Source organism: Giraffa tippelskirchi, chromosome 6 (assembly GCF_054371585.1).
Source record: "Giraffa tippelskirchi isolate mGirTip1 chromosome 6, T2T-mGirTip1v1.2.pri, whole genome shotgun sequence".
NCBI lineage: Eukaryota > Metazoa > Chordata > Mammalia > Artiodactyla > Giraffidae > Giraffa > Giraffa tippelskirchi.
Genome location: NC_137280.1, coordinates 85,707,400 through 85,721,404, shown reverse-complemented (window position 1 = coordinate 85,721,404; position 14,005 = coordinate 85,707,400). Strand labels below are relative to the sequence as shown.

Below are 14,005 nucleotides of genomic sequence, written 5' to 3'. Positions count from 1 at the left end.
CTACTAAGCACCTGTTAGCTGCCAGACTGTGGAAACACAATGATGAGCAAGTCTAGAGTGGTTCTACCCTTTTGGACCTGGCCAGAGTAACAGAGGGAAGAGGGGAGGTGTTGAACATGAATTTATATCAAAAAGTGCAGTAAATGTTATTATTGAGGAAGTAGAAGCTGTAGCTCCCAGAGGCATATCACACTAACTGCTTTGTGTACCTTGTGTTCTGCAGCTCAGGGTACCATGGTGTATGCTGGAGCATTTGTCTGGAGGTCTGGAACTTCTGTGCCTTGGGGAAGAGAAGGTCACCTTCAATTCCCAATTAAATCTCTTGGCTGCTGATCAAAGTTTGAGCTTAAAAGTAAGCAGGTAAACTATCTGGGGACCTTTCCTCTAGAGTGGGATGGACCTGTAGCCTTGACTGCACCTTGGCTCTCTGATCTATGCATCCAACCTCATCTGCATCAGCTCAGTGCCTGAATCTTAGGGACTTTAAAACATTTTTCAACAGAAGAAATGGGGATGGGAAATGTGTGTCAACTTTCAATGAGCCCCCAAGAGTCACAGAATGTCCCTTGGCTTATTTACTAATGAAACTTGTAATTGGCTCCTAGGGAATGTTATGCCATAGTAGATTTTGGTAGGCTGTGCAGAGCAAGTGTTTTCATCTCTTTGTTCCCTGCAGAAAGGATACCCAAGTGCCTTCGTTGATGAGAACTAGGGGGTGGGGCTGGAGGTGGCCGGCTCAAATGGGGTCTACCAATTGCCTGCTCTGGGAGACCCATTCCATCATTTCAACTCCATTTCTAGGGCTTTTTTGGTTTGTTTTCTTAAACAGGGACAAGCTGACTGTCCATGAGAATTGTTCATTTCTCTCCACACTCTTAAAAAGAGATCAATAGCCAAGACCTAGATAACTTGATGCTTCCGGCAATGACTCACATCAGAGAGATGCAAGTTCAACCCCTGGCCCATCCAATTTCTTGCTGTGTGATATTCGTGAATTAACTTCTCTGATCTTTTATCTACAAATGTTGTTGTTCAGTCGCTCAGTCATGTTCAACTCTTTAGCACTTCACTTTAAATACCATTGTTAGTTCAAGGTAAAGAGCTTGAGTGCTGGGGGTAGTGTTTTGGAACTTCAAAGGGAAGGAGGACAATTCACATAAAGATGGAAAAGCAAATGTTGGGTAAACAAGTATTTGCTGGGCTCTGAAGAGACCAGAGGATCCAAGGTGAACTTTGATCTCAAGGCTCTTCTGCATTTCCCCCATCACACCTGGCCCCTATTCTTTGCAGATATATCTGGTGATAGCTCTATTCATGGAGTAGGAAAGGGCAACCCACTCCTGTATTCTTGCCTGGAAAATCCTATGGACAGAGGAGCCTGGTGGGCTACAGTCCATGGGGTTGCAAAGAGTTGGACACAACTAAGCACAGTACAGCAACTCTATTCTAGGAACAGGCCCTTTATCTAAAATTATTCAGGGTGGAAAGATGTATGAGGTGATCACATAGAGAAAATGCAATTCAATGATCCCTATCTCTTACAGGGTACTTTATGAGTTCGCCTTAATCCTGGAATCTTCTCTTCTCTGTCGTGGTCCATGTGCAGGTTGGAAAAGAATTTTCAGACATGTGACAGAATGAGAGGGAAAAAAAAGGTTATTAGAGTGGGAGGTGCTGTTAGAACAGTGGGCCGGCTCAAGGGAGAGTCAACGCTGAACAGAGGTCCTTGGTCCATTTTTATACCCAGGATATAACGTGTGAGATAGGGGTCTTGTGGGTCATTTGCTGATTGGATGAGGTACATAAACAGGGTAGAGGAAGAATAAGGCAAATACCTTCCCTGATGTGTCAGATGGTAAAGAATCTGCCTGCAATGTGGGAAACCTGGGTTCGATCCCTGGGTTGGGAAGATTCCCTGGAGGAGGAAATGGCAACCCACTCCAGTATTCTTGCCTGGAGAATACCCGTGGACAGAGGAGCCTGGCAGGCTACAGTTATGGGGTCCCAAAGAGTCGGACACGACTAAGCGACTAAGCACAGCACATATGGGGTAGGAGGGGAGACAGGTTATACTGCTCAGGAGGACCTGAAATTCAGTAATAATTACAACATGTGGGAGGGAAGAACAATATGGGTCTAGTTTTTTCCTTTCCTGCTTTCCAAGGCCCTCCTTGGTTTTTTTCTGTTCTTTCATCCTTGGGACACCACATTCTCCTGCCAGAAACCAGGGTGATCTAATTGCTCCCATTACCATAAACCCCTATGGCAAAGAGAAATGGAAGACATCCAGCCTTCACCCTCCTTTAGGCAGCAACAATTAGCTACAACACAGATATTGTGCGGCTACAAAAGACTAAGCTGGATAACAGCAGGGGAGAGCTGCTGCTGCTGCTGCTGCTGCTGCTGCTGCTGCTGCTAAGTCGCTTCAGTTGTGTCCGACTCTGTGCGACCCCATAGACAGCAGCCCACCAGGCTCCCCCGTCCCTGGGATTCTCCAGGCAAGAACACTGGAGTGGGTTGCCATTTCCTTCTCCAATGCATGAAAGTGAAAAGTGAAGTCGCTCAGACGTGTCCGACTCTTAGTGACCCCATGGACTGCAGCCTACCAGGCTCCTCCATCCATGGGATTTTCCAGGCAAGAGTACTGGAGTGGGTTGCCATTGCCTTCCCTAAAATTTATTATGGCACATATATGTGCAATAGTAGCTGGAAACAGTAATAAGCAGACTCAGGAAACATTGAGGAAACCCCCACATTTCAAGAGTAAATCTTGAACACTTGCAGAGAGACAGAGAAGTCTCTTTAGTTAGGTCAAGGAAGGAAGTCCCACCAGGAGAAATTACCTGCTATATTAGAGAGTGACATGGTACATGGGCCAGAAGGTAACTCTTTGTTGAACCACAATAATAAGTGTGTCAACTACAAATTGGGGCTTACCAAGAGCATTGCCATTGACTGAACAACAAAGGCATTTGCCATCTGCCTCTATGGAGATTGAACCTCATGCTGCTATACCTGTTGACCTTCAACAACCCCTGAGGGAATTCAGGGTGAGGCACTCTGCACTCCAGGAAATCTGGTGGGACGAGTCTTTAGACAGTTGGATGTTTTTAGAAACAGATTTTATGATCTCAATCCTTGCATCTCCTCATATCTAGAGAAGCACTAAATCCCTTCAACCTTGCATCTCCTCATATCTAGAGAAGCACTAAATCCCTTCATGGTGACATCAGATCCTCATGACTAACAAAAAACCTTTTGTAAAATGAGTGCTTCATGGGATTGAACTCCCCCTTCACCAAAACCTTATATTCTGACTTTCCCCCACTGCCACTTTGGAGCAGTCTCTCAGAGCTATCTGAGATACTGCCTCCCAGGCTGCAGTCCTCATTTTGCCCCAAATAAAACTTAACTCGCAACTCTCAAGTTGTACATCTTTTTTTTAGTCAACAAGTGCAGAGCCCGGGATGAAGGTATATCCCATTGGCACTGTGGCTTATTGATGATACAAGCATGAGAGTGGAGTTAAGATCGACTACTCCAATACTTTGTCCACCTGATGTGAAGAAGACTCATACTCCAAGAGTAGACCCTGACACTGGGAAAGATTGAAGGCAGGAGGAGAAGGGGACAAGAGAGAATGAGATGGTTGTGTTGCAGGAAGGGGACCCCTTCCAGGGCTCGAAACTGGGCTCTTGTCTAACACTCAGAAACGAATTGTCCAAGGAGACACATGTGCTGACAAAGCTAGAGATTTTATTGGGAAAGGCACCCGGGTGGAGAGCAGCAGGGTAAGGGAACCCAGGAGAACAGCTCTGTCACATGGCTTGCAGTCTCGGGTTTTATGGTGATGGGATTAGTTTCCGGGTTGTCTTTAGCCAATCATTTTGACTCAGAGTCCTTCCTGGTGGTGCACACCCTGTTCAGCCAAGATGGATGCCAGCGAGAAGGATTCTGGGAGGTGGTCAGACATGTGTTGTCTCCTTTTGACCTTTCCTGAACTCTTCCGGTTGGTGGTGGCTTATTAGTTCTGTGTTCCTTACCAGGACCTCCTGTCATAAAACAACTCATGCAAATGGTTACTATGGTGCCTGGCCAGGGTGGGCCATTCCGGTCAGTGTGCTTCCCCTAACAGTTGGATGGCATCACCAACTCGATAGACATGAGTTTGAGCAAGGTCCAGGAGTTGGTGATGGACAGGGAACCCTGGAGTTTTGCAGCACACGGGGTCGCAAAGAGTCAGACACGACTGAGGTACTGAAGTGAACTGAACACTTCATAGTACTTTTGTTACAGAGTCCAAGCTTGCTGTGCTCACCACAGGATAGGTCAATAAATCCAAGACAAGGTGTTGAGACAAGGAAGGGACTTTATTTTGGGAGCCCCTTGACCGAGAAGATGGTAGGTTAGCACCTCAAAGTAGCCATCTTGTCGGGACCTGGTTGCCAGGTTCTTTTATGGATCAGAGATGGGATGGGTTGAGGAAACAAAGTAAAAAGACTATTCGGTCCTTACAAATGGCCCCTAGAATAAATGGCAAGCCTCAGGCAGGGGGATGTGATAGTTTCACTTCCTTAGTCCTTCACAAGTGGGTGGCTCAGGTTGTCTCCTTGACGCAGGCCAATATTTTGTATGCCTACAACAACAAAAGTGGCAGGATGAGGGTTAAAGTCACAGAAGCAAGCCCAGCATGAATTCAAAATTAACCTTTCCAGGTTACATTTTTAATCTATTGAATATACATGTATTCAAGAAAATGACAAGTACAGTAACATCATTTATATGTGGAAGCTAAAAAAGGCAAACTCATTAAAGCCAGAGAATAGAAAAGTGATCACCAGGGACTGAGGGGTGGAGGAATTGAAGAGACGTTTTTCGGGGTTTTTAAAAAATATTTATTTATTTATTTGGCTGCTCCAGGTCTTAGTTGTAGCAAACAGAATCTTTAAGTTGTGGCATGTAAGATCTAGTTCCCTGACCAAGGATTGAAACCGGGCCCCCTGCATTGACAGTGTGGAGTCTTAGCCACTGGACCACCAGGGAAGTCCCAAGGAAATGTTTTTTAAGGGCACAAATTTGTAAACAGTAGATAAATAAAACCTGCAGTCTAATGCAGAGCCAGTAATTATAGACAATAATACTCTATTATAAATTTCATAGCTGATAAGACACTACATCTTAATTGTTCCCACCACACACACACACACACTCACCCACACAAACATGACAGAGGTGTGAGTTAACACTGCAGTGCTATCATTTTGCAACATCAATGTATTGAAGAGGAAAAGTTAAATTTTTACATAACCTCCTTCTCGTCCTGCCTCTATAACTCAGCTTGCTCCTTGCAAAGTCTGGATCACGTAGGTCACGCAGTCTCAGAAAGTGAGGACTCGCAATACTAGGAACTGGAGCTTATCTCACTCACCCTTGTCCTGCTCTTTGAAATTGCCCGGCCCCTGCAAGCCTGCTTAATCATGCCTGTTCATGTAAAGGTCATGCATACCCCTCCCCATCCTGACTGCTGTTCCCATGCACGCAAAACCCCTTAGTTTAAATCAGCCTATTAACAGCCAGTGTTGCCCACTCTAGTCTGCCTATAAAAACTCTATAACCCCTTTGTTCAGGGCTCAGAGCTTGGAGTGTTAACTCCTCTGGGCCTGCCGGTGTAATAAAGCTGAGTTCTCCAACTCTCCGATGTGGTGCTTGGTTTCTCGAGTACTGGTTTCTCCAACATTTCTGGAGGCCCCAGCAAGATTCCAACCACTCCAGCCCCTTGAGCTGCCACACTGGTGGCTTGGCTGGGCTGGAACAAGGAAGCCCAAGGCAAACGAGGAGGCGTGCCACCTCACGGTATTCTGAGTTCTCTTTCGGACTGGTGTTCCGACTCTACGGATGGCTGAGACCCAACTGGACTCATTGGAGGGATGGACTAACTCATCAGGAATGGCCACAGGATCAGGAAAGGCCCTGGGCCAGTCCCCAGTCAGGTCCTACCCCAAAGGGTAGAAGAGGAGGCTGATCACCTCCTTGGAGCTCCCGGGAAGGGAGCAACAGTTAAAGAGACCTGAGGATCCTGGAGAAGGGAGGCATTGTGAGAGCCTCTGAATGATTGTGAGTGCGTGATTGCTGATTGAACAGAGAGAGAGAAACTTTTTTCTTTTTGGAAACTGTAAAACCCATTCTTTTTGCACATACAATTAAAAACAACTAGCTTATTGAAAGGCCTGCCTAGGGAAAAGCTTGAAGTTAACCCTTTCCATGTCCTTGAAATAGACAGCCAGCTTTGCCTGAGACCTCAGCCCTGGGCAAATTAGAACTTCAAGCAAAGAAAAAAAAGAGAGTCAAAGAGATAGTTTAAATCTCAAACAGAAAGCTATAAGATTGCTGCCTGTCTGTCTGTCTGGATTTATGTATGTCTCAGTGTATGTCTTTTGTTTTTTCCTGATATTATTGAAGTTGTAAATGAATTCTAATTTAATTGGCCTAAAGAAAAGTAAGTGCTTACATGTCAAACAATTCTAAATACAAGAAAAATTAACCTAAATAAATTTCAGATTCATGTGAACTGGGAAATATTCAATATTCAATATATAATATTAATGTTTGTTTGCTAATCTAATAAGGAAAGTAGATGTATGTTTTTAACAAAGAAGTTATAAAAAATAAAATCACATTTTATGAAGGAAAAAGAAAGTAGTTCTGACTTACAGGTGGCTGTTACAAAAAGTGATTAGAAGGTTTATGGAAAGTGGACCCTGAAAAAAAAGTTTTGTGCATGGTTAGGACTGACTAAGTTTAAAATAAATTTAATTAAATTTGCCTAAATGAATTTAAAGTAAGTTGATGCAAAAACTTAAATTCGGTTTTTCTCTCTGTTAAGAAGACATACTTTCTTCAGATGTTGAACTGCTTTTAAATAGATTTAAGTTTCTTTATCTCTTAATTGATCTGTTTTATATTTACTTTTGAAATCATTTGTTAACTTTGGCTAAGTAAATAACTATTATTTCACAATAACTTATATGATCCTACCTGACTATTATAAACCCTTTTGATATTTGTCAGCAAAACTTCCTAAATAATTTGACTTCTAGCTAACTTTGGGATGCTTCAGAGGGCCCCTGAGACATCCCAAAGAGCTATTAGGCTACCGTGGTTCGTTGGACATGTTAAATTACATGAGAAGTACTGTTGAAGGGCTGATAAATCTTTTCAGTTTACACTGTATGGTTGATGTTACTAATATAGATATCCTAAAATTATGTGAAATTCATATAGATCTGATATACCCTGATAAAATATGGTCAATTACAATTCTAGTTACCATATTAAAGTGTTCAATGACCAGGTTTCTTTGTAAATTGCAATAAAATCAGATTTTAAACATGCCTTCTATGGTTTTACTCTCATGCCTTTAGAAAAATACTGCTAGTTCTTCAAGATTTATGGAAAAGACTTTCTAAGATTAAACAGATAAACAAATTTTGTTATTAACAGTAAGCTGGTACCAGACTGGAATTTGGTCTTCTCTCTGTTCAGAGAACAAGGTTTTCTTAGAATGAAGCTTTTGATAACAGATTATGAATTTCTTTGCCTTTAAGTGATTTATATTTTTTTTTTAAATCTTTTTTGTTACTTTGGTAAAGTAAATTAACATTATTTTAGATTATGGTACATGTAGACAAAGCTCATTCTGCTTCTACAAAAAATAATCCCTCATGGTTATACTTTTGCTATCCTGATGTCCTTAAAACATGGCAATAGTCTGCTCCTAAATCAGGAAATTAAAAACGGATAAACAACAGCTAAAAATCAAAGAGCCAGGGCTATGGAAAATCCAAGACAGCCACTTGGCTTTTCCTGGCTCCCTGACAGACCTTATTTTTATTTGATGGGTTAAAGCCTTCCCTGGATACAGTGTTAATGCCCTCACAATGAGTTATCCAAAAAGGAAAAGCTTATGTTTCACTGAATATTAAGTTCTAGTTTTGTTAATTAAGGTCTGTGCTTACTAAGACTCACTTCTGAGCTAGTTCCTTGTTATACTGCTAAAAGGTTTAATTAAGTTATAAAAAGACACGCTAAGATTGTTTCTAAAGCTTATCTCAGCAACCAATCTTTGGATAAAGGTCCGATGTTCCATGATGTACAACCAGGAGATGAACACTTGACTATAATCATTTAACTGAGTCAGATGACCGGGGGTATACCGGGCTATACCCAATGAACATTCTTGACTTAAATTCTTGCTTATGACCTTACTAATAACTGCTAACTATATTATTTTCTATGTAGCTTGCTTCAGAAGATTATTTCTTACATTACTAAATGTGTGACCAAGTTTGTGATAAAATGCTGATATGCAGTTCCATATGAGATCAATAATTGTAATAACATAACTCTCGATATGGGAAGAAGCAACAAGAGGAAATATTTTCCTGGACCAAGAGGCTAGTAGGACAAGTATGGTCCAGAGACTTTTGCTACTTACAAGGCCTCGTCTAGTGACAACACATTGAGTGGTCTGTCAATGGAATCTTTGTTAGACCTGGGAATGAGCCTTCCCAGCACCGCGGGACACAGTGACCATGAAATACCCTCAAAACATGGTCAAATATGTGGCTATGAAGGGGCCCTGCTGACTGAAATTTGGCCCTTGCCAGTTGCCTGTACAAAGATTAAGTCATGACCACTACAAGATGCTGACCTTCAACAACCCCTTTGTTTGAGGCTCGGAGTTTGGAGTGTTAACTCCTCTGGGCCCGCCGGCATAATAAACCTGAGTTCTCCAACTCTCCGAGTGTGGTGCTTGGTTTCTGGAGGACTGGTTTCTGCAACAGTATCATATCAGTACGTTGGACACCAAAAATTTACACAATGTCCTATGTCAATTATAACTTATTTTTTTTTAAGTTTCCTTGACAAATTTAAATTGTTTCAGATGCATTTATTTTTAAGTAGCAATTTATAATACTTAATGGATTTTAGTTTGTGGTGATGCTGTTGTATGCAACAACATATATAATTAAAATGCACAAGAGGACTTCCCTGGTGGTCCAGTGGTTAAGAATCCGTCTTGCCATGCAGGGGACATGGGTTTGATCCCCAGTCCAGGAAGATCTCACAGGCTGCAGGGCAACTAAGCCTGTGTGCCACAACTACTAAGCCTTCACTCTAGAACCTGCAAGCCGCAACTACTGATTCAGCGTGTTGCAACTACTGATTCAGCGTGTTGCAACTACTGAAGCCCACATGCCTAGAGCCCTGCTCCACATCAAGAGAGTGGGCCGTGAGAAGCCCATAAACCAAAGAAAAGAGTAGCCCCCTCTCACACAACTAGGAAAAGCCCACCTAAAGCAGGGAAGACCCAGCTCAGCCAAAAATAAAATGAATAAATTAAATACTTAAACACACACATGCACACACACACACACACAAGCAATAAATCAGTCAAATTAGCCAAAGTTTAAAAAAAAAAGAAAATATTTGTATTTATGTTGGAGCAGTAACTATGCATTATTTGTCCTAAAGTTGAATCCAGTCTATCTCTATAAATTAAGTAGTGAAGTATCTCATGTTAATATAAACTGTAAGAATGTGGAAACAATTTCAAACCACACTGGAGAACCCTGAGCATCCCCCTTGCAGAATATATTGCAGGTTTCCTGTTACCCCTTCACATATGTTATCTCATTACAGTCTCACAGTGGGGGATCAGGGCAGATAAACTCATATTCATTCCATCTGACAGAGGGGAAACAGGTTCAAGATGGTTGCATGACTCATTCAAGATCACACAAGTTGGAAGGGCCAGGTTTCTCCTGTAGATCTTTTCTGATTCTCAGCCTTCTCCACCCAAAGCCTTACACACCATTTTCCGACAATGGGTTTTGTGGGTCCCCCATCTAAGGAGGACTATCTCAGTTTCAAATCAAACACTCCAGGATCCTAAGAGCCTTTTAAACCACAGGTGGCCGGTTGTAACCCGCCAAGCACTGGAGCATGCATCCTTGGGACATTGATGTAACATTTCTACAGATTCAGGACTACTTCATGATTTCAAAATAAGTTTTATTCTTGTTGAAATTCCTGAGTAACTCTTTCACACTGAGCCAAGATACTCCCCACCCTTGGCAGCAAAACAGATCTGGGCAAGAATACAAGCTGGGCTCTTTCATTTTGTTCATTAAAGGCCAACTTGGCCTCTGGTCCTACTGGTATCCAAATGGAAAAAGAGCCTGGAAAATGATTTGATATCAACAATGAGTTGGGCACCCAATGCCTTCTGCAAACTTATTGTGATTCCTTAGGCTATCAGTTTCCTGAACACAGGAAGTCTGTCCATCTTGCTCACCATCACACCTAGCACCTACATAGGACTTGGAAGATAAAATTTATTAACAGATATTTCTTAGCTGGGCCAATGTAATCTCCCTCAATTACCAATGTGATCTGTGCTGAACAAGCCAGAATGTTGGCTATGAAGTTTACTGTAAGAAATCCTGCTACCTTCCAAAGCAGAGGGAAATAGTTTGTGAAAAACTGTATTTGAAGTCAGGATGACCTGGCTTTAATTCTTGCATCCCATTTTCCACCTAATTATATGGATATTTTATAGATATCATTCTGCTGCTGCTGCTGCTGCTAAGTCACTTCAGTCATGTCCTACTCTGTGCGATCCCATAGACGGCAGCCCACCAGGCTCCTCCGTCCCTGGGATTCTCCAGGCAAGAATACTGGAGTGGGTTGCCATTTCCTTCTCCATCTGTCTAAATAATAGGATGTTCAGAGCTGTGACATTTAAGGTCAGAAAACTTTAGATACAATCATTAATAAAGAACTGTTAGGCTCATGGACACAGTGAGGAAAGGAAAGGATGGCAAGAATTGAGAGTAGCTTGGAAAGATGTACATTACCATATGTAAAATAAATAGCCAGTGAGAATTTAATGTATGACTCAGGGAGCTCAAACCAGTACTCTGTGATAACCTAGAGGGGTGGGATGGGGTGGGAGTTGAGAGGAAGCTTCAAGCAGGAGGGAACATATGTATACCTCTGGCTGATTCATGTTGATGTATGGCAGAAACCAACACAATATTTTAAAGCACAAAATTTTAAACTAAAACACTATTAAACAAAATCTTGGTTCCTTTATACATGAAACACAAAACAGCTATTTAAGCCACTTGATCCTTGTATTTCATCAGCATCCTCTCTCCCTGGGGATCCCATTCAGTATCATGGTTTTATGTACCTTGTGCATACAGGTAATCCTCAAATTCTTATATTTACTTCTATCCAACTGTATACTCAGTATCTCCAAGTGGATAACTAGAAGCATCTCAAATATAATGTATCCAAACCTTGGATGTTCTTGTTGGCATTATCATCATTTCTCTCTCTCTCTCTCCCTCTCTCTCTCTCTCACACACACACACACACACTTCATTCTCCTACAGTCTATTTTTTCTTAGAAAACGGCAACTCAAAATTCAGTCCCTTGGAATCTTACCTACTCAAATACCATGGATCCCCTTCCTAAATGTACTAAACAAATAGAATGCTCTTGGCCATGTCTTTCTCTCTTGACTTGCTTTACTTGACTCCCATGTGCTTATTACAACCTAACATAGTGGATTGGCTTATTATTGGCATATTAGCTTATTGGATATTGTCTGTCTCTCCCCAGTAGAATGTTGCTTTGGGGAGGTCAGGGACACTCAGTCCAGGTTCACCATGGTATTCGTTCACAGCCGATGGTGTGTGTGTGCATGCTTCAGTTGTGTCCGACTCTTTGTGACCCTTTGAACTGTACCCCACCAGACTCCTCTGTCCATGGGGATTCTCCAGGCAAGAATACTGGAAAGCTTGCCATGCTCTTTCCAGAAGATCTTCCCAACCCAGGGATCAAAACTGTGTCTCTTATGTCTCCTACATTGGCAGAGGTGTTCTTTACCACTAGTGCCACCTGGGAAGCCAATAGCATATAGAGACTCTCAAATATCTGTTTAACTAGTTATTTTAGAAAAATGACAGTAAATGAAGGTAACTGTGACGTTCAATCTTTATCAAACTGGATGAGCAAAAATTTTTTCATGTTCCTTAATACTGTTGGAGTGGGAGTGAGGTGCTGTGTGTCCTCAGGCAAGTACTTTAATAGGTGAATTTTATGGAATGTGAATTACATTTCAACAAAGTTCTTTGGTTAAAAATTGAAACTAGGGGCTTCCCTGGTGGTCCAGTGGTTAAGAATCCGCCTTGCAACGTAGGGAACATGGGTTTGATCCCTGGGCTGGGAAGATCCCATATGCAACAGGGCAGTTAAGCCCGTGTGCCACAACTACTGAGCCCGCAAGCCAAAATTACTGAAGCCCGCACACCTTAGAGCCCATGCTCTGCAGCAAGGGAAACCCCTGCAATGAAAAGCCTGTGTACCACAACTGGAGAGTAGTCCCTACTCGCCACAACTAGAGAAAACCTGCGCACAGCAATGCCTGCGCACAGCAATGAAGACCCATTGCAGCCAAAAATAAATAAATAAATCTTTTTTAAAAATTGAAGCTTAATGTGAGACACACAGACCATGAGAGGAAAAAGGAAAAAAAGATTAACATTTATTGAGCACCTACTATGTGATAAGTGTCATACACATACACACACAAATCTTTACATCAATCTTACAAGGTAGGTTTGATTAACCCCATTGTATAGATGAGAGTGTGGTCATCCTTCTACCATAATCTGAAAACACTGCCACCCCAGCCACTCAGATGCTGGAGGGGTAGGCCTTGCTGAGGAAGGTCTTCTTCATAGCGATCTTCAGCTCCTTGTTCCTGAGACTGAAAATGATGGGGCTCAGGAAGGGAGTGAGGACCGTGTAGGTGATGCCCATCAGCGTGTCTCCTTCCAGAGACTGGGGACTCTTGGGCTTGAGGTAGATGACAGAGGCAAAGCCGTAGTGCACGACCACCACAGTGAGGTGGGACGCACACGTGGAGAAGGCTTTGTGCCGGCCGTCGGCTGAAGGGATCCTCAAGATGGCGGCCACGATGAAGGCGTAAGACAAGAGGATGAGAAGACCACAGCCCAGCAGGGCGGTGATACACACCAGGCCCACACCCATGGCCACAGTAGAGACGTTGTCCCCACAGGCCAACTTCAGAAGAGGTGGCACATGGCAGCCAAAATAGTGAATCTCATTAGACCCACAGAAAGTGAGCTGGAAAATGGAAGATGTCACCACTAGCCCAACAACTAAGCCACCAGCCCAGGACCAGGCCACCAGGCAGGCACAGCCACAAGGACTCATGAGCCCGTTGTAGCGCAGGGGATGGCAGATGGCCACATAGCGGTCATAGCCCATGACCGTGAGCAGGAAGGAGTGAGTGAAGCCGGGTGTGAAGGAGAAGAACATCTGGCTGGCACAGGCCATGAAGGAGATGGAGCGGTCCTTGGAGAGCAGATCGGCCAGCATGCGCGGGATGATGGCGAAGGTGTAGAGGATCTCGGAGATGGAGAGGGCGCACAGAAAGAGGTACATGGGGGTGTGGAGGCTGGGCTCCCTCCAGATGGTGGCCATGATGAGCAGGTTCCCCAGCAGCGTGAACAGGTACATCAGCAGGAAGAGCAGGAAGAACATCAGCTGAAGGTGGGGGAAGGTGGAGAAGCCGATGAGGATGAATTCAGACACTGAGGTGTAATTTAGCCTCAGAATGGCAGCCATACTGTTGGGGAAAAGAAGGAGGAATTCCCGTAGGTAGGAACTCAGAGTCTCTAATGAGCCCTCTTCAGGACTTCCTGGAGAGGCTCCTTCATCTCTTCAAACTAAGATCAGTCCATCTGCATAATAATGTTCAGAATAAAGGTCTGCCTTGTGGTTTAAATAGGACCACCTGAATATTCACTGGAAGGACTGATGCTGAAACTGAAACTTAATACTTTGGCCACTTGTTGCAAAGAGCTGACTCATTGGAAAAGATCCTGATGCTGGGAAAGATTGAGG

At 43.2% G+C, this 14,005-nt stretch overlaps 1 protein-coding gene across 1 annotated transcript; it reads right to left on the bottom strand.

Annotated features, from left to right (window-relative positions):
- Positions 1-12,769: 12,769 nt before the first annotated feature.
- On the bottom strand, positions 12,770-13,726 carry LOC145511344 (olfactory receptor 10H1-like). Its single transcript, XM_081504398.1, has one exon. The coding sequence runs from the start codon at positions 13,724-13,726 to the stop codon at positions 12,770-12,772; it is 957 nt and encodes a 318-aa protein (XP_081360524.1).
- Positions 13,727-14,005: the final 279 nt, after the last annotated feature.

What these genes read in the sequence shown, in the direction of transcription:
- LOC145511344 (XM_081504398.1), bottom strand. Translation starts at nt 13,726, where the DNA reads ATGGCTGCCATTCTGAGGCTAAATTACACCTCAGTGTCTGAATTCATC.